The sequence below is a fragment of the Penaeus japonicus genome, unplaced genomic scaffold (assembly GCF_977035675.1).
Source record: "Penaeus japonicus unplaced genomic scaffold, GWHDUDI00000001_assembly GWHDUDI00000022, whole genome shotgun sequence".
Taxonomy (NCBI): Eukaryota; Metazoa; Arthropoda; class Malacostraca; order Decapoda; family Penaeidae; genus Penaeus; species Penaeus japonicus.
The window spans coordinates 39,829,908-39,852,429 of NW_028234424.1; the positions used below are offsets into that span (position 1 = coordinate 39,829,908).

The 22,522-nt window shown below is 51.0% G+C and overlaps 1 protein-coding gene across 1 annotated transcript in view; it reads left to right on the forward strand.

The window, feature by feature from the left end:
* Nucleotides 1–22,522, forward strand: part of Ephrin (ephrin) — a 316,246-nt gene that overhangs the window by 288,593 nt on the left and 5,131 nt on the right. The window contains exon 2 of the mRNA XM_086549887.1: nucleotides 17,240–17,381. Within this exon, the coding sequence (XP_086406013.1) occupies nucleotides 17,240–17,381 (142 nt within the window). The remainder of the gene's footprint in view (nucleotides 1–17,239; nucleotides 17,382–22,522) is intronic.

Consider the following 22,522-nt stretch of genomic DNA (forward strand, 5'->3'; position numbering starts at 1 on the left):
GTCATATTACTGTCAGGAATCAAGTCGCGGAAATCAGTGGGACGGGAATGAAGGGGATAAGGGGAGGGGGGGGGAGGGGGAGGGGGTAAGTGATGGGTGGGGAGGGGAGGTAAGTGATGGGTGGGGGGTAGGGGGAAGGGAAGGGGATGGGAAGTGATGGGAGGGGATTGGGGAAGGAAGCGATGGGAGGGGATAGGGCAAGGGACAAGATGGGAAGGAAAGGAAGGGGAAGGGATAAGAGCGGAAGGAAAGGGAAGGGAAGGGAGGGGAAGGGAATGGGAGGGACGTTCAGACAAGCCGATGACAACCAGAACACGAAGTTGCCTATTTCAAGCAGTCGAAGAGGAAAAGGAGCTTAGCGAGGGAGGGAGGAGGAGGAGGAGGAGGAGGAGGAGGAGGAGGAGGAGGAGGAGGAGGAGGAGGAGGAGGAGGGGGGTAGGGCGTCTCTAAGAAAAAAAGAGAATGAAACTATATACGGAAAGATTAAAAAAAAAAAAGTTTAGAATTATAAGGAATCCAAATTTTTTTCTACCCCGTAGATACTGTATTCTCTCCCCCTCCCCCTCCCCCCTCCCTCCTCATACTCCCTCCTCATATTCCCCGACCTTCTCCCCTCCCCCCCCCATCCCCCATCCCCCATCCCCTCCCCCCTCATCCCCCTCTCAAAGTGGAAAAGGTCTTGAAGCGTACGAGAGGCCGGTCGAGAAGCAAAAACTTGATGCATTAAGCGTAATTGTCGGTCTTCATAAGCGATGCACAGTTCTCGGAGGTCGGCTATTACGCCCGAGATGGATTCGCCCTTTTTCGGAACCTCGTCATGGCGTCTGGCGGATTAATTAATTCATATTTTAGCGGCGATAGGTTTTGCCTCGAGCCTAATCGCGTCCGTCGAGCCGCCACGAAGGAGATCGGGGAATTGTGATTGGTTTCTTAGGCGACATTGTGCTCGTTCCATCTTTTCTTCTTCCTTTTTCTTCCCTCTCGAGGCCTTGCTCCGCTTTCCTCTACGCTAAGCTATTGATTTTCGACCTCTTTCGAGAGCGGATAGTAAGCCTCGGGTCATTAGAGGCTTCAGAAGACCTCGCTGGCCTCTCACCACGCAGCGGGGGATCTTATCCGGCACTCGGACCCGCCTCCCGTGGGCTGGCTCTGGCTGGCACTTTATGGAGGCACCCACTCTCCTCCTCATCATTATCCTTTTTCCTCCTGCTCCTCCTCCTTCTTTTTCTTCCTTCTTCTCCTTCGTCTTCACCTCCTTCTTCTTTTTCTTCCTTCTTCTCCTTCGTCTTCTCCTCCTCCTTCTTTTTCTTCCTTCTTCTCCTTCGTCTTCTTCTCCTTCTTCTTTTTCTTCCTTCTTCTCCTTCGTCTTCTCCTCCTTCTTCTTTTTCTTCCTTCTTCTCCTTCGTCTTCTCCTCTTTATTCTTTTCTATCTTCTCCTTGTTCTCTATTTTCCCTTCCCTCTCTTCCGCACCTTCCACCTCCTCCTTCACCTATAAAATGTCAATCCTTCCTTCGTCCCTATTCTCTCCTTCGTCGTGTTCCTGCGGCATTCCTTCTTATCTCCTTCCTTTCTCTAGTCACCTCTTGTGTTTGCTTCCGCCTCATCCTCCGCCCCCACCCAACCCCCTGCATCTCAAGAGGCCCACTGATCTGAACTGGCTACAATTAACCCGTTGTTCACCTCTTTGCCACAGCCCACAGTCAAATGCGAGCCTCAATGCCGAGTTCTTGGTGTCCTCTCAGTTTAAAAGAATAAAAAATAAAAAATAAATTTGAATCGCATCATATTTTGACCAAAATGAGGGTAATATTTATAGACAAAGCTCTCGTACAAAACCTTTTCGAATCTAGGAAGTAATTCTAATCGATTAAACTTTTTTCTTTGTTGTTGATTTTATCTAGAAATGAATTCTAAGCTATGGAACTTTTTTTTCTCACAATTGTTGATTTTATCTAGAAATGAATTCAAAGCGAGTGGTGGATGAGATGAGTATAGGTGGTGAAGGTTCACAAACGAGGCACATTCGTTTCCTTTTAAACAACAACACGTGCGCGACGACACGCCTCTCGCTCCGTCGACCTCATGGATCATTTCTTTCTTTCTTCTCTTTTCATCTTCATTTCTCTTTCTCTTGGTGAGCTCTCGTTAAAAGAGATCCACGGACGTGAATGGTTTTTCGAAAGGAGCCGAGAAGTGATGGATTGTCGGTGTTTAATGGGGAAGAACAAACACATCGGAGGCGCAAGTTCCATCTACCCTCACATATAGCTCATAACCCCTCTCGTCTCTCCCTCCCTCCCTCCTTCCTCCTCTTCAACTCCTCCCCCTTCTTCTTCCATCCTTTTTCCATCCTTCTCCCTCCCCTTTTATCCTTTCCCTCTCCGCCCACCCTCCTTCCTCTATTCCTTTTACCGTCTCCCTTCTTCCTTCCTTCCCCTCCCTCTCCTTTCTCCCTCCTCCCTCTCCCCACTCCCTCCCTTCCTCCCTCCCTCTCCTTTCTCCCTCCCTCCCTCCTTCCCTCCTTCCCTCCTTCCCTCCCCTCCCAGCCGACCATCAACATTACCACTGAGATATCGAGGGTGAGTCAGTCGCTCACTTTCCCTCCGTCTCGTCGGGAGTTGGGAATTCATTAGCCGCGGAGTGAGAGCTTCTCGACGACCCATAGAGGCGGTTGGGATCTTCCAGCAATCCTTAACGGGCCATTAAGCTGTCTCGTGCGTCGGATTCCTGTTGGCGCTGCAGTGCTGTGGAGAGGGGGATGTGGGGATGGGGAGGGGGGAGCGGTTGGGAATCGTTCTACCTTTGCCCCTCTTATTTTTCCATTCCCCCTTTCTCCCTTCTCCTATCCCTCCTCCCTTCTTCCCTTTTCTCCCCTTCGTCCCTTCTTCCTATCCCATCCCCCACTTCTTATCCCTCCTCCTATCCCTCCCCCCTCCTCTTATCCTTCCTCCCTCTTCCTATCCCCCTCTCACCCTCCTCCTCCTCTTCTTCGGGCAGGTGCCCCTCGGAAAGGATGTGCCGACGATCGGAGTCGCTCGTCCTCGTATTAATAATAGCTTTTAATGACCGTGGCATCGAAGATCCATTCCGGGAATAGCCTGTCTTGAGCGACGACGCCGTGTCCTCCTCGTCTCGGAGAGCGACGAGGAGCGACGGTGACGGAGGAGGAGGAGGAGGAAGAAGAAGAAGAAGAAGAATAAGAAGAAGAAGAAGAAGAAGAAGAAGAAGAAGAAGGAGAAGGAGAAGGAGAAGGAGAAGGAGAAGGAGAAGGAGAAGGAGATGGAGATGGAGATGGAGATGGAGATGGAGATGGAGATGGAGATGGAGATGGAGATGGAGATGGAGATGGAGATGGAGATGGAGATGGAGATGGAGATGGAGATGGAGATGGAGAGCACCGCGACGAGAGAGAGAGAGAGAGAAAGAAAGAAAGAAAGAGAGAGAGAGAGAGAGAGAGAGAGAGAGAGAGAGAGAGAGAGAGAGAGAGAGAAAGAAAGAAAGAAAAAGAAAGAAAGAAAGAAAGAAAGAAAGAAAGAAAGAAAGAAAGAGAGAGAGAGAGAGAGAGAGAGAGAGAGAGAGAGAGAGAAAGAAAGAAAGAAAGAAAGAAAGAAAGAGAGAGAGAGAGAGAGAGAGAGAGAGAGAGAGAGAGAGAGAGAGAGAGAGAGAGAGAGAGAGAGAGAGAGAGAGAGAGAGAGAGAGAGAGAGAGAGAGAGAGAGAGAGAGAGTGAGAGTGAGAGTGAGAGTGAGAGTGAGAGTGAGAGTGAGAGTGAGAGTGAGAGTGAGAGTGAGAGTGAGAGTGAGAGTGAGAGTGAGAGTGAGAGTGAGAGTGAGAGAGAGAGAGAGAGAGAAGTGGGCTTCGTCGCCAAGCAGCGGAAGCCATTAGCGAACGAGCCGCGGCGTTACGAGGGAATAAAAATCGCCGTAGTGATGAGATTTGCGAGCCGTGGACTCACCACTTAAGAGTTATAGATGCCTATTTGGATAAGGAAGGCAAGTGGCTCGGTCCGCCCCCCTTTCCCCTCCTTTCCCCTCCTCCCCCAGCAAATGGACTGTCTGCTCCTGGGAACCCGAGGCAGGAGTGGAATGGATGTTGATTTTATGCTCTGGCGATGCGGTAATCACGTGTCTGGGAACAGCCCGACGAGCAGCGTAATGTAAGGTTCTTTGGCGTAACAATGTGTGTGTGTGTGTGTGTGCGTGTGTGTGCGTGCGTTCGTGAGGGGAAGGGGAGATTCCGGAAGTCAATTTTCCCCTCGCATGGGCGCGCGAGGCATCGGGGATTGGAGGGGGAGAGGGAGGGGGTATTGACAGCCCTCGCGGGGGGCCGGCGTGAGAGAGCGGGGGGCGTCAGGAATACATCCCCCCCCCCCCCCCGAATTCCTCACCGGACTCCCGTCTCAAACGTCACGCCTCGCGCCTCCACGAACGTCTTCGGTCACAGGAAACCTCTCCTGAAGTCGGAGGCAGAAACCGAAGGAGACAATGGCACGAGGGGGACAAAGCAGGAACTCCGAGGGGGGGGGGGGTACTGCGGGGCGCCCTCCTGGCACCCGAGATGGCACTCCTTGTTATAGTGAAATGGTTATTGCTCTCTTACGTTATCCTGCAACGAGGCTTCTGGCAAAAGCCTTTCATTGCGGCAATAATGTTTCTGTTCGGGGACACAAGCTCGGGATTAGCCCTTTGCTAATGGTAGACGAGATTGTTATCGAGTGCGTCTTCAGAGGCAGCGCTGACGTCTGACGTCTGACGCTCGCTCGCTCACTCGCACTCCTTCGTCACACAAGTCTGGGATCTTTAAATAGTCAGATTAGATCTAAAGGTTCCGAACAAACACAACATCGTCAGTTTACTCAAAGTACCATTACGCTAATTGATGGAACCTCGTTTTTTTTTTTACCGCGCTGTTCATACACTCCCCCCCCCACCTCTCTCTCTCTTTCCTCCTCCTCCTCTCCCCCTCTCCCCTTCTTCTCCTCCTCTCCCCCTCTCCCCTTCTTCTCCTCCTCTCCCCCTCTCCCTCGTTAGAATGAGCTGTGATGAGATTGACATGGGGATTTTTTCTTTCTCCTCCTCCTTCTTCTTCTTCTTCTTCTTCTTCTTCTTCTTCTTCTTCTTCTTCTTCTTTCTCCTCCTCCTCCTCTTCCTCAGAGCGAGGTTATGTGTGTGTTTGTTGTCGCAGGAATTTGGGATTTATTTCCTTCTCGCAAAGGGCTTTCCGGCGAGAGTGAAATCACAGAAAATGCACCGTTGAGTCTCGGTGATTAATGGCGCCCATGATCTGACAAACTTTGTTCACGCATTATCGTGTAGGCGCTTCGAGGCTCCTAATGGTTTTCTTTCTTTCATTTTTCCTTTTTTTCCTCTCTGTTTTTTTTTTTTTTTTTTTTTTTTTTTCTTGCTATGTTCATGCAAACCTCGAGTCGGCGTCGTGGAGATAAGGATAAGGAGTTTCGAGAAAGGGCGGAATGGGAGACGGGCTGTTGTTTTCCTTGGTTGTTCTCTATTCTATTTTTTTTTCTTCTTCTTCTTCTTCAGAATGGAAACTTTTTTTTTTATCTTCAAGGAGAGAAGGAGGGAGGGGGGGAGAGAAGGAAAGCGAGAAAGACAAAGACAAAGAGATCGAGTAGAGAGAGACAGGCAGAGGAGACATTAACGAGAAATTCCGGCGACGCCCCGAAAGTAAAACGTATCGGTGAGGCGACTGTGACTTCCTGTGATTGACGGCTTCGGCTCTCCCGCTATTACCCTAATCATTGTTTGCTTCCGATCCACGGGGCCTTCCTCTGCCTCCGAGCCTCCAGCACCCCCTTTCTTCTCTTTCCTTCTTTCCTCTTCCCTCATTCCTCTTTCCTTCTCACTCTTCCCTCCTTCCTCTTTCCTTCTCACTCTTCCCTCCTTCCTCTTTCCTTCTCATTCTTCCCTTCTTCCTTCTTTTTTCTTCTCCCTCTTCCCTCCTTCCTCTTTCCTTCTCACTCTTCCCTCCTTCTTCTTTCCTTTTCGCTCTTCCTCCTTCTTTCCTTTTCGCTCTTCCCTCCTTCCTCTTTCCTTTTCGCTCTTCCCTCCTCTCCTCCCTCCTCCCTCTTTCCCCTTCATTCCCTTCTCCCTCCTCCTCCTCCTTCATTCCCTTCTCCTCCTCCTCCTCCTCTTTCTCCCTCTCCCTCCCCCCACCTCTAAATCTCTCTTCACCCCCTACCCCCCCCTTATCTTCTCCCGTCCTCCTCCTTCCTTCTTCTCCCCCTCTACCCCCCTCTTCCTCCCCCTCTACCCCCCCTCTCCCCTCCCTGAGATCTTCCTTCATCTCGTTAGTCTTTCTTATTGGGTTATTGATTTTCTTCAGCCTGATGCCGAAAATTAATGGATCGTCAGTCATGATATTCTTTGTACTTCCCCCCCTAAGGTTTACTATCTCTCTCTCTCTCTCTCTCTCTTGTTTCTTTCTTTCTTTCTGTGGTTGCCTGTTGCTTTTTCTTTTTTTCCCCTCTCCTTCTATTTTTATTTTTCTGTCTTTTCTCTCTTTGTTTATTTTTTCTCCCCTCCCTCCTTCACTCCCTCTTTCTCTCCCTCTCTCTTCTCCCACCCCCCCTCCCTCCCTCCCTCTTTTCACGTGTGCATGTTTTCATCTGCTAACTCTTGCTTCTAATGAATATCGGAATATATTGATAAAAGGAGGAAATATTGAATAGTCGGAAGAATCCGATTATTTTACTAATATTAAGGCCCTAGTCCCCCCCCCCCTCTCTCTCTCGCTCGCTCGCTCGCTCGCCCTTCCTCTCCCTCTCTCCCTCTCTCCCTCTCCCTCTCCCTCACTCCCTCCCTCTCCCTCTCTCTCCTTTCCTCTCCCTCCCTCTCTCTCCTTCTCCCTCCCTCTCCCTTCCTCTCCCTGCCTCGCGCCTCCTTCATGCCCTGGGAAACGTCATGAAGCCAGGGAGGTGGGTGGGTGGGGTGGGGTGGGGGGAGACATCCACTCATCTCTCCCGACGCACGCAAGACAAGAGCCGATCTCGCGCCGATATGGGAGACAGCATCACCTGTCACTTCGGAGGAGGACCTGGTCTCAAGATGGCATGGACCCCCGACGCCCACCCGCCCACCCACACCTCTGCCTCTGCCTCTGCCTCGTGCTCTGGCCACCGCCGCCGCCCGCCCGCCCACACGCCGCCCAACACCCTCTTCATCCCCCCGCCACTTGCGTCTGTCGTCAGATAAAACGCCGCCGTGATTTATGATGCCGCCCGTATCTGATAGTTCCGGCATGGGTAGGGGGTGGGGGTGGGGGGTAGGCTGTCCTGCACGAGGGGAGGGGGAGGTTGTCCTGTAAGGGGGAAGGGAGGGAGGGGAGGGGAGGGGAGGGGAAGGGGGAGCTGCTTGAATGGTGGGAGTGTACGAGCGAGATAAAAGTACGAAGGGTGGAAGGGAGACCAAACAAAGAGAAAGGGAGAGGGAGAACGAGAAGGAAGAGGAGGAAGAGGAGGAGGAGGAAATTAAAGTTTTTTTGTTTTTTTTTAAGGATATATGCAAAACATTTGGTCACACGTCATACCTCTCAAAATTGAATGAATAATGAAGTAGATGCGGGGGGGCGAGGGGGCGAGGGGGAAAGAGCAAGGCCTGATTATAATAACCATAATTTCAATAAAGACAGGACGATAATAGAAATAAATAACAAAACCAGATAATCCTTGCAAAACGACGTAGGAATTTGTGACGTAGATCGAGAGGACCTTGTCGTAGCTGGCGAAGTAGTAGTTGCCACATCAGGAATTTGAGTCACACCGAAGTCATAAGTCACTGCAGGCTGAAGGCGGAGCTGAATTAATGATGAATGATATAGGATTTTGTGTTTTTTTGTTTGTTTTTTTTGCGTAGAGAGGGAGGGAGGGAGAGGGGGAGGGGTGTATAGGGGAGTTGATTATCGGGTAATTAGAGGGACCATCATCATGTCTGATGTAAGCTACTGTGTATATATATTGGAAACATGCGTACACGTACACACACACACGCACACACTAGCACTAGCACTAACACTAACACTAATACTCACTAACTCACTCACTCACACTCGACCTCTAACTCGTGTGTACACAAACACACACACACACACACACACACACATACACACACAGATACATATATATTACATATATATATATATATATATATATATATATATATATATATATATATATATATATATATATATATATATATATATACTGTATATAAATAACACGATCATTATTCATCCCGAGCAATAGAGTTTTGTTATGGCTTCACAGCTCTCATTGTTAGGCGCCTGAACGCAATCGGCCCTCGATATAGGCTACGCTCGCAAAGGCTAGTCTAGCGCTGTCTTGCCCCGTGAGATGGCACTATTATTTAACATCTATCACACTCTGTCTTGCGGCTTGTTGCTTCCGTCGTGGCCGCGCCGCTCCTTCGCCAATGGGCCGTGAGATCTCCTCCGTCTTCTGCTGCCGGAGGGGGAGGCCCTGTGGCTCCTTCGCTCCCTCTCCTGTCTCCCTTTTTTTTCTTTTTCTTCTTCTCCTACTTCTTTCTTCTTTTCTTCTCTTCCCTTCCTTCTTCTCTCCTTGCCTTTATTCCCTCTTTCTCTCTCTCTCTCTCTCTCTCTCTCTCTCTCTCTCTCTCTCTCTCTCTCTCTCTCTCTCTCTCTCTCTCTCTCTCTCTCTCTCTCTCATTTTCACCTTCCCCTCCTCGTCTCTCTCCCTCCTTCCCTCCCTCCCTCCTTCCCCCCTCCTCCCTCCCTCCCTCCCTCCCTCCCTCCTTCCCTCCCTCCCTCCTTCCCTCTCCCGCTCTTTAAGTATTTGTATTCTTTTCTATATATTTTCGTATGCATTTCGTATCTGATCATTGTTATTTTTATTCGTTTTTTAATGTGCTGTCGATTAGCATGGCTCCCTCGGTCGTTGCATTTCTAATCTTTCATTCGCTTGACGTATTGGCCTTAAGACCTCTGGCGATGCGAGGGAGGGAGGGAGGGAGGGAGGGAGGGAGGGAGGGAGGAAGGGAGGGAAGGAGGAAGGGAGGGAAGGAGAAAGAGAAGAAGAGAGGGAAAGAGGGAGAGAGATGGGAAAATAGGGGTGGAGAGAGAAACTGGGAATATGTATGGTGAAAGAAGTAGGGAAAACCTGTTGGGGGAGGGGAGGGTAGGGGGGAAGGGGAAGAGAGGTCGTTATGTCGCTTGTAACGACCCTCTTCACCCCCACCCTCCCTCCTCCCTCTCCCCCCTCTTCTTCCCCCCCTTTTGATTACATTATTGACGTAATAACCCGGAAAATATGGGCGCCGCGAGTGGGAGAAGGCTTAGCCACGATTATGCTAACAACCGTAGACACCGAAACGCGCGCTGCCGGATGGTAATTTCGATATATATTTTTCAATTATGGATATGAGCGGGAGAAGAACCGTGTGCTTGGAGAGCCATCAGCCGCGAGGAATGAGGAATGAGGAGTGTGATTTTAAAAAGGGAAGTCCCGAAGTGGCGGTGCAACGATGGCGAGTGTGGGTGTGATTGCTAGAGAGCACGGAGGAGAGCGTGCGATAATATGAACAACCCGCAACGACGTCGCAAAGCCTGCCATCGTCTGGGAGATTACGCTAGGTGTCGGTGCACGATGATAGATAGGTTTCAATATTACTTTTTTTTTTCTCTCTCTCTCCCTCTCTCTCTCGCCTCCTCCTACCCGTGGCGCCCCGTCCGTGATGGATCCTATGAATTTAATATCAAACCAATTATTCATGGCGATTGATCAGATGGATGAGGAGGCGTTGGATTCGATTCTCGTTCCACTCGTTCCACTCGTTCCACTCGCAGACGAGCGGATGTTATTTGTTTCGTCTTTTGAGAATTGATGGATGGCTTGGAGATTAGGCAAGCCAGGGTTGTCGAGATGTGGGATCCTGTTTGTACAGCACGCCGGGAATAATTCGCGCTTTTATTTTTCTTCTAAATAACCTCCTGTCTTCGTGTTTGATTTATTAATTCGACTAATGATGTGACGGAGACCATTCTGTCCCCCCTCTCCCCCCCTTCCCAGTCCCCCCTTCCCCCCCTGTCATGTTGGTATGCAGTGATTCACCGTTCCCGCGGTGTTGGCAGCCATGTTTACAAGCACGCGGACCGTCCTATCGGCGAGAAGAGGGAGATGAGGAGAGAGAATGGCAGGGAGGAAATGGAAATGAAGAAGGAGATACGAAACGAAAAGATGGAAGCAGGTGCTGAGCGGGAGGACAGGGAGAGGGAGAGGGAGAGGGAGAGGGAGAGGGGAGAGAAGGGAGAGATTACAAGAACGGGGGGGCGGTGGTGGGGGTGGGGGTGGGGGTGGTGGGTTGAGGCTAGGGGCATGTGAGGCAGAGAAGGGGGAAAGTGATGATCGAACTGTTGAAAGAAGGACTTTGGTTGCCATTTCGGTTGCCGTGTATATGGCGAAGGGCCACGAAGCCAGTGGTTGCAATGACCGGGCAACCAACGGGAGCGGCTCCTGAATATTCATATTTCGACAAGTCATTTTAACGATAGGACATCACCCCCTCCTCCCCCCCACCGTGCCGTCCGCCCCCCGTCCCCCCTCTCGGCGCCGGTGGTACTCGAGCGCCCCCCCCCCCCCAGTACTCGACCGGGTCCTGCGCGGCGCTTCTCTCACTCGTCGGGCGAGGAAAAGCTGTTAGCGCGGGTTAGGTACACGGATTGCTTGCACAGGCTCTATGCGTCGCGGCCGTCCTCTCGTCACGTTGGTGCTGCGGGAAGAGAGATGACCTTATCACAATATTATATAAAGCGGGAGATGATGATAAATCTGTTTGCGGGTATGTTTAAATGAACGACAATTCATTAATAACGCCATTTGCATAAATGTATAAAGAAAAAAACAATTTATCACCACTGCAGGTGACGTTGCTTTTTATCTCTTTTTTCATCATCGCATGGGTGTTTGTATGTTTTTCGTTGTGCATGAGAGCTTGACCTCGACTTGAGGCCAAGACCGCTCCTCCATATTCAGTTGTCACTCGAGCGACGCCACTTGGTATAATCCCATTGCCAGGGCTCCTTTTTTATTGGGGTAAGATGGGTATCATTAGTGATGATGAGAAGGTCACTCTCCCGGGGTACTCGAAACCCCAGGGTTTTCATTCGGACCGCGGACGAGGCTGGAGAACGATTATTTTGTGTCCGGACTGTCTTCGGTGCCAGCCAGCCAGCCATCGTTGCCAGCGTTGCCATCGTTGCCAGAAAGGCGAATTCATTGCCTTCTGAGAGGTAAGACGTTTGAATAAATCTCTGGGGAGTATTAGGACGAGATCTAACATTTGGCAACCGTGCAATCCGTCTTCAGGTTGTAAGTTGCCGCCAAAATATTTCCCTTGCCTTTCGCTCTCGGCGCGCGCGGGAAAATGACCCTTTAGCCACTCTCGCGTACGACCTCTTCTCCCGCGTCCTGGAGGTGCCGTCGTGATAAGCGCAAGTGCTAAGGGATTATTTGTCCAAACACACATTAGCTGCATTTGAGTGATGGTTGCTGGTGTGGAGGGTGGTGATGGGGAGTGTGATGAGGGGGATGGTGAAATGTGCAAGGGGGGGAGGGGGAGGAGGAGGGAGGGAGGGGGAAAGGAAAGAGTCGTTGTGTTTATTAGATTTGCTCACTTGCAGAACTCCGTGTGAGAGAGGAGAAGAAGGGGAGAAGAGAGAGAGAGAGAGAGAGAGAGAGAGAGAGAGAGAGAGAGAGAGAGAGAGAGAGAAAGAAACAGACAGACATTCAGGCAGACAGACAGACAGAAAGACAGAAAGACAGACCGAGCGCAGGGAGAGTGTGTTAATGTGTGTGTATGTTTGTTTGTGTCTGTGTGCGTGTGTGTGTGTGTGAGGAAGGATTGGAAAGGAAGGGAAGGGAAGGGGGGAAGAGCAAGGGTCATGAGGGGAAGGAAGAAGAGAAGGGGGGTTAAGATGTGTTGTGGGAGAGGGGGTGGGGGAGGGGGAGGTGGGGAGAGGAGGAGGTGAAGGGCGTGCATAATTAGGGCGGATGATGCGCCGTGATCTGACATGATGCCACGTGAGGCGATGGGAGGGAGGGAAAGAGGAAGAAGGGGAGGGAGGGAGGGAGGGAGAGAGAGAGGTAGGCAGGCAGGCAGGTAGGTAGGCAGGGAGGCAAGGGTGGGGGAGGGAAGGAGGGAGGAAGATTTATAGAGGCTCAGAACCTTAAGTCTCGAATGAATAGCCCATTTTAATTTGTTTTTGAGATGAGGATTTGATAATGTTTTTGAAAGGGAAAGGAATCGTCTTTGGGAAATCCCGTGATGAATTACCGCCCAACCAACAGCTTGATCTGCGATGATATTTTTTTTTCTCTCTCTCTCTCTCTCTCTCTCTCTCTCTCTCTCTCTCTCTCTCTCTCTCTCTCTCTCTCTCTCTCTCTCTCTCTCTCTCTCTCTCTCTCTCTCTCTCTCTCTCTCTCTCGCACACGCACACGCACATGCACACAAAGGTGATGTAAATGCATTAATTTTTATCGGTATACAAGATAGCAAATCGCTTCTAATTTCTCTAACAAATGTTTTTAGGGAGCGACGCCCCCCGCTTTGCCTAGAAATGGGGCCCTAAAGGAATAGATTCTGCAGACGCGGTTCCCCCAATGTCATCCCGGACGCCAGCAGGGTTCAAAGCATCAGTGGGGGATTCGCAAAACAACATTGGCCTCAGTGAATCCAGTGTGACTCACCGTCGCAGCGTAACAGCATGTGACTTGTTAGCATGCGTCCGTGTTGTGGCGAGAGGAAAGCATTAAACACGAGAGTCATGAAAGACAATTCTGATAAGGAGTGTTGGTTGAAGCAGTCACTCGATACCCTATAGGCCACTCACCGGTTGCGAGTGGCGGCGTGTTGTTGTTATTTTATTGGCGGAGAGGCGGTGGTTGTTGTGGCTTGAGTGTTGGTGTTGTGGCGGGGGGTGGGGGTGGGTGATTGCCAAGGCTTGCTTATCTTGGGAGCTCTTGTTTTGCCCCGCGGTGGACGCCGTCAGCTGTTCCTTGTTTCGGGTGCGGGGAAGTTCGTGTTCCTGGTCGGGGCGGCTGTCAAGGGACGTCTGTTTACTTGTTCCTTAACAACTCGCAGGCGGCGTGGGCGTGGGCGTGTTCGCTAGCCCTGTCGTCTGATTGATTTGTGCTTTTCGCCTCCGTCATCCTCGCCGTGGTGTGTGCAGATGATTTCGCTTATAGATGTTAGTCCATGTTCTCCCGCCGCCAAGGCTTTTAATCATTCAGCGCAATGCGAGAGCCGCAAGCCTTACCGGGCGCGTTCACCCCGCTTTGCATGCGGCTGGGGGGGGGGGGGGGGTATCCCTCCTGGCATTATCAGTGTGCGCGAACAGTAATTCCTATCCAAAAGGCATAATACCTCGAGTGTGAGGTCGGGCATCGCCAAAGTAAAGATCGGGGATTCAGAAGTGGCCCTTGAGAGGATTTGGGCGTGTTTGGACAGTCGGACGCATTGTGTGGCTGCTGGGGGCGGGCCACCAGGGGAACCTCGCGACGGGGGAACCACCGTGTATTGTACTGCATTATAGTTATTTAAAGTATAGCGTGTGTGTGTTCTGCACATGTTTTAGCATTTGCAGGAATTGAGAAATCTGTGTCGTGTTCGTCCCAAGTTTCCCCCAAGCTGATCCTCGTGAAAGTGAAGGATCCGCGCGTGACGGGGCGAGGGAGGGAGGGAGGGAGGGTCAGTGGGACGCAGGAGTCGTTCTTTGCGGCGGAGGAAGTATCCTTTTCCTCCAAAATCCTGCCAATTCCCCAGCGATTGTTGTTGTAGCCGCGATGGAAGCTATCCTTTGTACCGTACCGTGGGGATAGGACGCGCCGTCAGGACCTCGGTGTTGCTGCGTCCTAAATTAATTACATTTCATTGAGCGTTTAGACAAATGTTTGTGCCGCTGTTATCAAGATGAACGCGGGGGTTTAATGGGCGACCATAATGAGAACTCAAGGACTTTGATCCAATTTAGATTAAGGTAATGACGACGGCGGGCGTGCGGTGAAGCAGCAAGGTATGATTTAGCGGCGGTGCTCGCAAGGGCGTGTGTCGGCCAGCCGTCGGGGACACGGACCGCCCCCCCCCCCTCCTCTCTCTCTCTCCCTCTCCCTCTCTCTCCCGCTGACCTAAGGACGCTCGGTGGCACTTGCCTAACGTCAGCATTGAAGTGCATCAGACAAACGAAGGATATAAATCTGACAGTACACCTGGTTAGAAGCCCTGCCAATCCCTCCGTGATTAACATTTCTAGCTTCTAGTTCTCTCCGAAATATTACGCGTGGCGAAGTGACCCATGTACCCACCCGCCCGCCCATCGTAGGCGTTTTGCTGATGAGCCGTCCATTTTGGCATGTTCGATTTTCAACCCTTTTGGGTATTTTTAGTCTTTATCGCTCGTCCCTTTAATGTTGTTGTTTTTTTCTTTTTTTATGATCCACTTTCTCCTTGTTTCTTTCCATCGGTGGCGTTGTTATTGGCACGTTTGATTCGCAGGGAGTAAATGAGCGTGACGTCACCACTCTTGAGCTCGACGTCCCTTCCGCCCCGCCCCCAACTAAGCTCTCTGCGTCCTCCTAGGGTCCGCTGCGTCGCCCCCTCTCCCCCCTTCTCCCCTCTCCCCTACCCCTGCCCCTGACACCGTCCCTGCTGACCCCCTGCCGATGTTTATGGAGGCACCGGAGCACCCCCTCTGCGAGGCAGCCAACCCGAACCCGACCCGGACCGAGCAACGGGTTCATAGCACGGAGTGTTTTATGCGAGGCTGGAGTTGGTCAGCGAGAGGTTTATGTGTGGTTTAGTCGAGTGAGGACACGGGCGATGGTAGTCGCTTCGGAGGTCAGGGAAGGACCGGGTCGTGTTCGGCCTTTGTGCGAGTGGGACGACTTACGGACGGGGATCCGACGGCGATGAAAAGAACGCAGGAGGAAACGTTTCGGGGTCGTGTGTTTGGGGGTAGGGGGAGGGGGAGGGGTGGGGGGTGTCGTCTCCCGTGTCCCGTCTCCCGGAGGAGGTTTGCGTTGCAAAGAGTTGCAGAGGCGCATCGTTGGTATTTTTTTAACAACCAGTCCGGCCCTCAGATGTATGTAAGCAAAAAAAAAAGTGGGAGAGGGGATTCCTCATAAAAGTATGCCACTCATGTTAATTAGACAACTTTGCGCTGTGGTCATGACAAGTTTATGACACTTTTAAAGCAGTGTTGGTATTCCTCACAAGTCCAAGTACAATAATATCCCAAGTGAAAGCGCGTGAGGCTCCTGTTCCCCCTCGAGGTGCAGGCCGCACGCAACCCCATGGCGAGCATCGTGACATTCTTAATATTATTGTTTACATCTCCAACCGGGCAGGACTCGGGGCTCGTAAAATTCCTTGCACGCTGGAGATTACGAGCGTGATTTGGGTGGTCGCTGTTATGAGAAGGAGGGATAACTCCGCGTTAAGGAGATCTGCCATCCCGCTTTCATTAACGTTTACTTTACATTTAGTAACATTATTCATTAACTCGGAGTGGAATCGGGGTCGCGGAAGTGGCATTTGAAGGTGGAATTTGTATGTGTTTGTGTTTGTATTTTTCCACCGTTCTCTATAACCTGCCGTGCGTCACGTCACGCCTCCAGATGCGCAACGCCCGAGAGCTCTTGAGACCTCTTGATATTATCGGCTACATCTAGGCCTATGTTATCTTTCCCCCTTTCAAGAGATTACGACGAGGTGTGGTGGCGGCGGCGAAGGAGGCGGAGGCGGTGGTAAGGGTGATGGTGGGGGGGGGGTGTTCAAGTGCTGCTGCTCCAGCGACCCGCATCGAGAAAGCCTGTACTCCGTGGGTTGGGCGCTGGGTTAATGCGTCCTTTGTATCCCCTTTTCCCCGCGGTGTAATCCTGGATATCCCGCGGGAGGATCTAGGCCGCCTTTACCCTTTTCCTGAGGGTCCCGCTGCCCTTCTTCCTTCGTCGGTCGGTCGGTTGGTCGGTTGGTCGGTCGGCTCAGGCGGGCTCGTTCTCACAGATGTCGGCTAATGGCATATCCTACTAGATCCTAACCCTCCTCCTCCTTCCCTCCCTCCCCCTCCTCCCATACTGCCATCCTCTTCCCTCCGGTCTCTCCACTTGACCCATTTTCATGCACTTAATAGCCTGGGATTTTTAATATTTTTTTACAACCGCATTTTTACACAAAAAAGGCCAATTGGTTTATAGTTTGACATGTATAGTTAATAATTAGTTAATTAAGCAATCCACGAGCTTTCAGTGCTGATGCCATCTGACCCCTCTATTGGTGAATTATTTCTCATTTACCACATGCACATTGCGTGTCTGTATATCTGTCTGTTTGTCTGTATGTATGTATGTATGTCTAAACAGCTGGCGTTTTAAGTCTTAAGCTTGAAATATTGTAAAGCACAAAGGTGTAAGCTTAAGTAGGCGAATGTGGTTAATTCATCCGGTCATCCACGCCATCGGTTGCAATGACCTTTATCAAAAGAGAATATTTAGGCGAGGGGAGCCATGTTCTTTTAATCACCGGTTGACAGACGTCTGAAGAATAGCTGAGTCTGACCTTCTGGAAGTTTGTGGTATTTATATTATATTCATGTGTGTCGTTATAGGAATGTCCCCGCGACAGAGGACTTATACGACGACGATAGATTACGCCTGGCTGTTACTCAAACATTTAGTTGATGTGAGGGAGTCATTTGGACCGAGTTTCGAGTCGGAAGAGTCGTGTGCAGTTTCGAGAAGAAATCGAGAGAAAAAAAAGAAAAAAAAAGATGGTTTGCTTTTTTTTCTAAAGAAAGGACCATCACAGATGGTAAAGAAGTTAGGTTACTTGAATACCAGGTGCGCTCTGTCATTAATTAAGGTTGCGTGCGCTGAGCCTGAATCTAGAAAACCGTGCTAGAATCGTTCCTATTAATAGTTTTAAGGATTCGCCCTTTTGTACCTCAGAAGCCCCAATGTGTTCGCCCCTTTGTACCTTAGAAACCCCAAAGTTCGCCCTTTTTTACCTCAGAAACCCCAAAGTTCGCCCTTTTGTACCTTAGAAACCCCAATGTGTTCGCCTTTTTGTACCTCAAAAGCCCCAAAATTCGCCCCTTTGTACCTCAGAACCCCACAACGAAACCACATCAATTGACATGATTCCCGTCGATCCATATAACATATCATGTGACTAATCATGTCTCTCTTCTCCTTCCAGATTCCGGATAGACAACACAGATCACATCATAGACGTGAACAAGGGCAATGTGCCCTTCGAGTACGATCAAGTGAACATTATATGTCCAGTTTACAACAAAGATACCTCGGATGAAGAGGCCGAGAAATACATCATTTATAATGTGAGTTGGTCTTGGAGTTTGTTTTTGGTGTTAGTTCATTATCGTCATTATTATCATCGTTGTTGTTAGGATTGTTATTATTTCATTCATTACTGTCGGAATTATTTTTTGTTATATGTATTTTTTTTATCTTCATCTTCATCTTCAGTGATAATGTCATTACCATCATTATTGTATTTTTTGTTATTATTATTGTTGTTGTTGTTACATTATGTGTTTGTGTTTTATATGTTTCTGTACTTATTAAATGTAAATATATCGTGCCTATGTAGCACATACATGTGAGAAATGTTTTTCCTAAAAAAAAAAAAAAAACTACTAGTAACTCAAAGCTTCCGATAAAAAAAAGATTTTAAAAAATATTACAATTTCTTCCAGTCAAGTCATTTTTTCCCCTCGTTCATTTTTGACTCCCGTCCTAGTCGCCTCCCTCCCCTTCCCTCCCCCTTCCCTCCCCTCCCTCCCCTTCCCTCCTCTCCCCTCCTCTCCCCTCCCCCTCCCCCTCCCTCCCGTCCCCTCCCCTCCTCTTCCCTTCCCTCCTCTTCCCTCCCCTCCCCTCCCTTCCCTCTCCTTCCCCTCCCCTCACCACCCCATCCCTCCCCCTCCCCCTCCCCCTCCCCCTCCCCCTCCCCTTCCCTCACCCACACTCCTTCCCGATCGCACCTCCAAGTCGCCCTTCATCAGACAATTAATACACGAGTAAACATGGCATTAACGGGGTCGAGTGATGGCCACCGGAAAAATCAAATGTAAGCCGAAAGTCACACTGGGAGAGACCCCGCTCGTGTCGAGACCCCTTCCCCCTCCCTCTCTCCCCCTCCCTCTCTCCCCCTCTCGCCTCTCGCCTCCTCTCCTGTCTTTTCTTCGTCTCTCTTCTCGTCTCCTCTCCTCGTTTCGCCTCGTTTCTCTACTCTTCTCCTCGTCTTTCTTTTCCTTTCCTTTCCTCTCCTCCTCTTCTCTTCCTTCCCCTCTCCTCACTGCTCCCCTCTCCTTTCCTCTCCTCTTCTCACTTCTCCCTTCCCCTCTCCTCACTGCACCCCTCCCCTCCGCTCCCCTCCCCCCTCTCGCCTCCCCTTCCCTCTCCCCTCTCTCCTTTCCACCCCTCCCCTCTCGCCTCCCCTCCCTCTCCCCTCTCCCTTCCCCTCCCCTCCCCTCCCCTCCCCTCCCCTCCCCTCCCTCGGCCGTCGCGGGTCGCACTTTCCCCTCCGCGGTCTTCATAACATGTGGCCTTAGAGGGAGCTCTCCTAGCTGAAGCAATTCCTTTGACGAGACGAAATAATGCGAAAAGTGGCCGGAGCAGGGCCTTTCAGACCATACCGGCTACTATAAATACACGCCGTTTTTTCTTTTTTTTTACTAGTTTTCTTCTTTTTCTTTTTATTTAGCTTCTTTTTTTCTTTTTTTTCTTTTTATTTAGCTTCTTTTTTTCTTATTTTCTTTTTATTTAGCTTCTTTTTTTTTCTTTTCTTTTTCTTTTTATTAAGCTTCTTTTTTTTTTCTTTTTCTTTTTATTAAGCTTCTTTTTTTCTTTTTTTTTCTTTTTTCTTAAAACGTTTTTCAGCCTCGCGATTGAGGTTTCCACGAGCCCATTAATGTACGTGACATTCACGATAACAGCATCAGCGTTGAGATGAAACGCTCACGCACGCACGCACGCCTGCACTCAAGGCCTCGCCCCCTCCCCCTTACCCCCCACCCCTACCCCACCTCCCCTCCACCCTATATCCCCTCCACCCCACCCCACTCCCCTCCACCCCATCTCCCCTCCACCCCATCTCCCCTCCACCCCAATTCCCCTCCACCCCATCTCCCCTCCACCCCACCTCTTCTCCCCTCCCACCCCACCCCATCTCCCCTCCCACCCCACTTCCCCTCCACCCCACCCCATCTCCCCTTCCACCCCACTCCCCTCCCAACCCATCTCCCCTCCACCCCACCCCGTCTCCCCTCCCACCCTACCTCCCCTCCACCCCACCCCATATCCCCTCCACCCCATCTCCCCTCCCCTCCCACCCCATCTCCCCTCCCCTCCCACCCCACCCCATCTCCCCTCCCCTCCACCCCATCTCCCCTCCCATCCCACCCCATTCCCACTCGCACGCAAGAGAGCGCGACCTCACGTGGCAAAGGGGTTGGAAAGTGGACCAGATCTGCAGATGTTTCCCTCGATATTGCAACACCCGAGCGAGAAGAGAAGAAGAAGGATGGTGTTGGTGCAGATTATGCAAATATCCCCCCACCTACCCCCCACACCCCACCCCCACCCACTCCCACCCACCTCCCCTCGTTCACTGGCGGATCAAAGTGCCAGGACAACACGCCCGTGGTGTAACCGTGGTCTGACCGTCGTTGTTTTTTCCTGAAGCTAAACGCTGCGTCAGTCGGTTCTCACCGTCGGGGGATTCGTACCCTGGTGAGCCTGACTGAGGAAGGTGGCGATCGCACTGCTTGAGCCTTGCTTGCTTGTTTGCTTGCTCGCTTGCTTCGGGAAGACTCAGCCGTCGTCTCAGCTCCCTCCGTACCCTGGGGAGCCTGACTGAGGAAGGTGGCGATCGCACTGCTTGAGCCTTGCTTGCTTGTTTGCTTGCTCGCTTGCTTCGGGAAGACTCAGCCGTCGTCTCAGCTCCCTCCGTACCCTGGGGAGCCTGACTGAGGAAGGTGGCGATCGCACTGCTTGAGCCTTGCTTGCTTGTTTGCTTGCTTGCTTGCTTCGGGAAGACTCGGCCGTCGTCTCAGCTCCCTCCGTACCCTGGTGAGCCTGAGGAAGGTGGCGATCGCACTGCTTGCTTGAACCTTGCTTGCTTGCTTGCTTGTCTCGGGAAGACTCGGCCGTCGTCTCAGCTCCCTCCGTACCCTGGGGAGCCTGACTGAGGAAGGTGGCGATCGCACTGCTTGCTTGAGTCTTGCTTGCTTGCTCGCTCGCTTGGGTAAGACTCGGCCGTCGTCTCAGCTCCCTCCGTACCCTGGTGAGCCTGAGAAAGGTGGCGATCGCACTGCTTGAGCCGTGCTTGCTTGCTTGCTCGCTCGCTTGCTTGATTCGGGAAGACTCGGCCGTCGTCTCAGCTCCCTCCGTACCCTGGTGAGCCTGACTGAGGAAGGTGGCGATCGCATTGCTTGCTTGAGTCTTGCTTGCTTGCTTGCTTGCGTGCTTGGGGAAGACTCGGCCGTCGTCTCAGCTCCCTCCGTACCCTGGTGTGAGCCTGACTGAGGAAGGTGGCGATCGCACTGCTTGCTTGAGTCTTGCTTGCTTGCTCGCTTGCTTGATTCGGGAAGACTCGGCCGTCGTCTCAGCTCCCTCCGTACCCTGGTGAGCCTGACTGAGGAAGGTGGCGATCGCACTGCTTGCTTGAGCCGTGCTTGCTTGCTTGCTTGCTTCGGGAAGACTCGGCCGTCGTCTCAGGTCCCTCCGTACCCTGGTGAGCCTGAGGAAAGTGGCGATCGCACTGCTTGAGCCTTGCTTGCTTGCTTGCTTGCTTGGGGAAGACTCGGCCGTCGTCTCAGGTCCCTCCTTATACGGGAGAGCAAATCTACTCGGCTGTGCTTTCGAAACGTGCGAACAAAGGAAACCACCGCTCTTTTAATGCTATTCAAATGCAGGTTGATGAATGCTTCGTTGCATGGTCGGGGGGACGGACGCCTTGCATCCACTCGCACGAAGAGATGAATAGGGAAAGAAAGGAAAGAAAGAGCACTAATGGATGATAATTATACTTAATGGTTAAAATAGATGAATGAAGCCGAGGCCCTACGTGAAGAAACACTTTTATCACCTGTGTGTGTGTGCGTGCGTGTGTGTGTGTGTGTGTGTGTGTGTGTGTGTGTGTATATGTATGCATGTGTGTATGTGTGTGTATGTATGTATGTATGTGTATGTGTGTGTGTGTGTGCGTGCGTGCGTGCGTGCGTGCGTGCAACTCCCGCCGACAGACAGATTTATTACGAAGCTCGACCCCGAATGACGCAATAATTTCGTCAAATGAATGGCAGAGTTTTGGATTGTCTGTTACGTCAGAGCTTTAGCGAGTGCGTTTGCATGCATCCTCGCGTTTCATTGTTTCGCCGAGCATATCAAATTAACTGCCATTTTTTTTCTTTTTTTCCTTTTTTCTGCATATTACATCGGGGAGGACAGTTTGTGGAAACGCTGTGGGTTTCTGGAAGCGGGGATTTGCTCTTATCATGTTTTAAAAACAGTGACGATTTCTGAGTTATTCATAGTAAAAAAAAAGTAAAACATTTTTGGGTTTGTATATGCGTCAGCGTATGACAATGGCAAATTGAAATGAGACTTTAGTATTTAGCGAAATGTTAGCAAGCGAGAAAGGAAACACACACACTCTCACGTGTGTGTGTGTGTGTGTATGTGTTTGTGTGTTTGTGCGTTTGTGCGTGTGCATACATACATTCATAGATAAATACATACATACATACATTCATACATACATACATTCAAAATCGCAGGTATATAGACCACTAGAACAGTTTAAGTGAAGAGCAAAGAGAAAGGTTTGGGCGTGGCGGAAGGGCGTGAGAGAGAAAGAGAAAGTGAAGGCAGCATCACCCCCGCCTGCGGCACGGGGGGAGGGGAGGGGAAGGGAGGGGGGAAGGGCACCGAGAGCGGGGCCGGTGCATGTGAGAGGGGCGCCGACACGATCGCTTGGGCCTGCACACCAAAGCTGCTGAGGTCATCTTTTGTTTACATCAGGTCGTCGTGGCGGCATGGCGTAACCAAGCCAACCAGGTTGAGAGGTAAAAAAAAAGAGAGAGAGAGAGAGAGAGAGAGAGAGAGAGAGAGAGAGAGAGAGAGAGAGAGAGAGAGAGAGAGAGAGAGTACTTCTTTCATATTTGGTTGAGACGTGTCGTTACTTCTCTGCCAACGATCGTTATATCGCTAACTCTCCTTTCGTATCCGGTATCGCTAAACTTACAATCCCCTCACTAAGAAGGACGGGAATCGAACCCAAAGAAGTCGCGAGTCGCAGAAAACTCACCCGGAACGTGTTAGTCCCCAAAGCGAGAGAACTAATGCAAGCACAGGAGGCGGACTCAATGTCAAGGCACCACGCCCAGACGCTTGCACAATCGGAGGACAAAGGCAAGGCAGCGTCTCCGGAGGGCCGTCTCAAGAAGGCAGCGAGGAC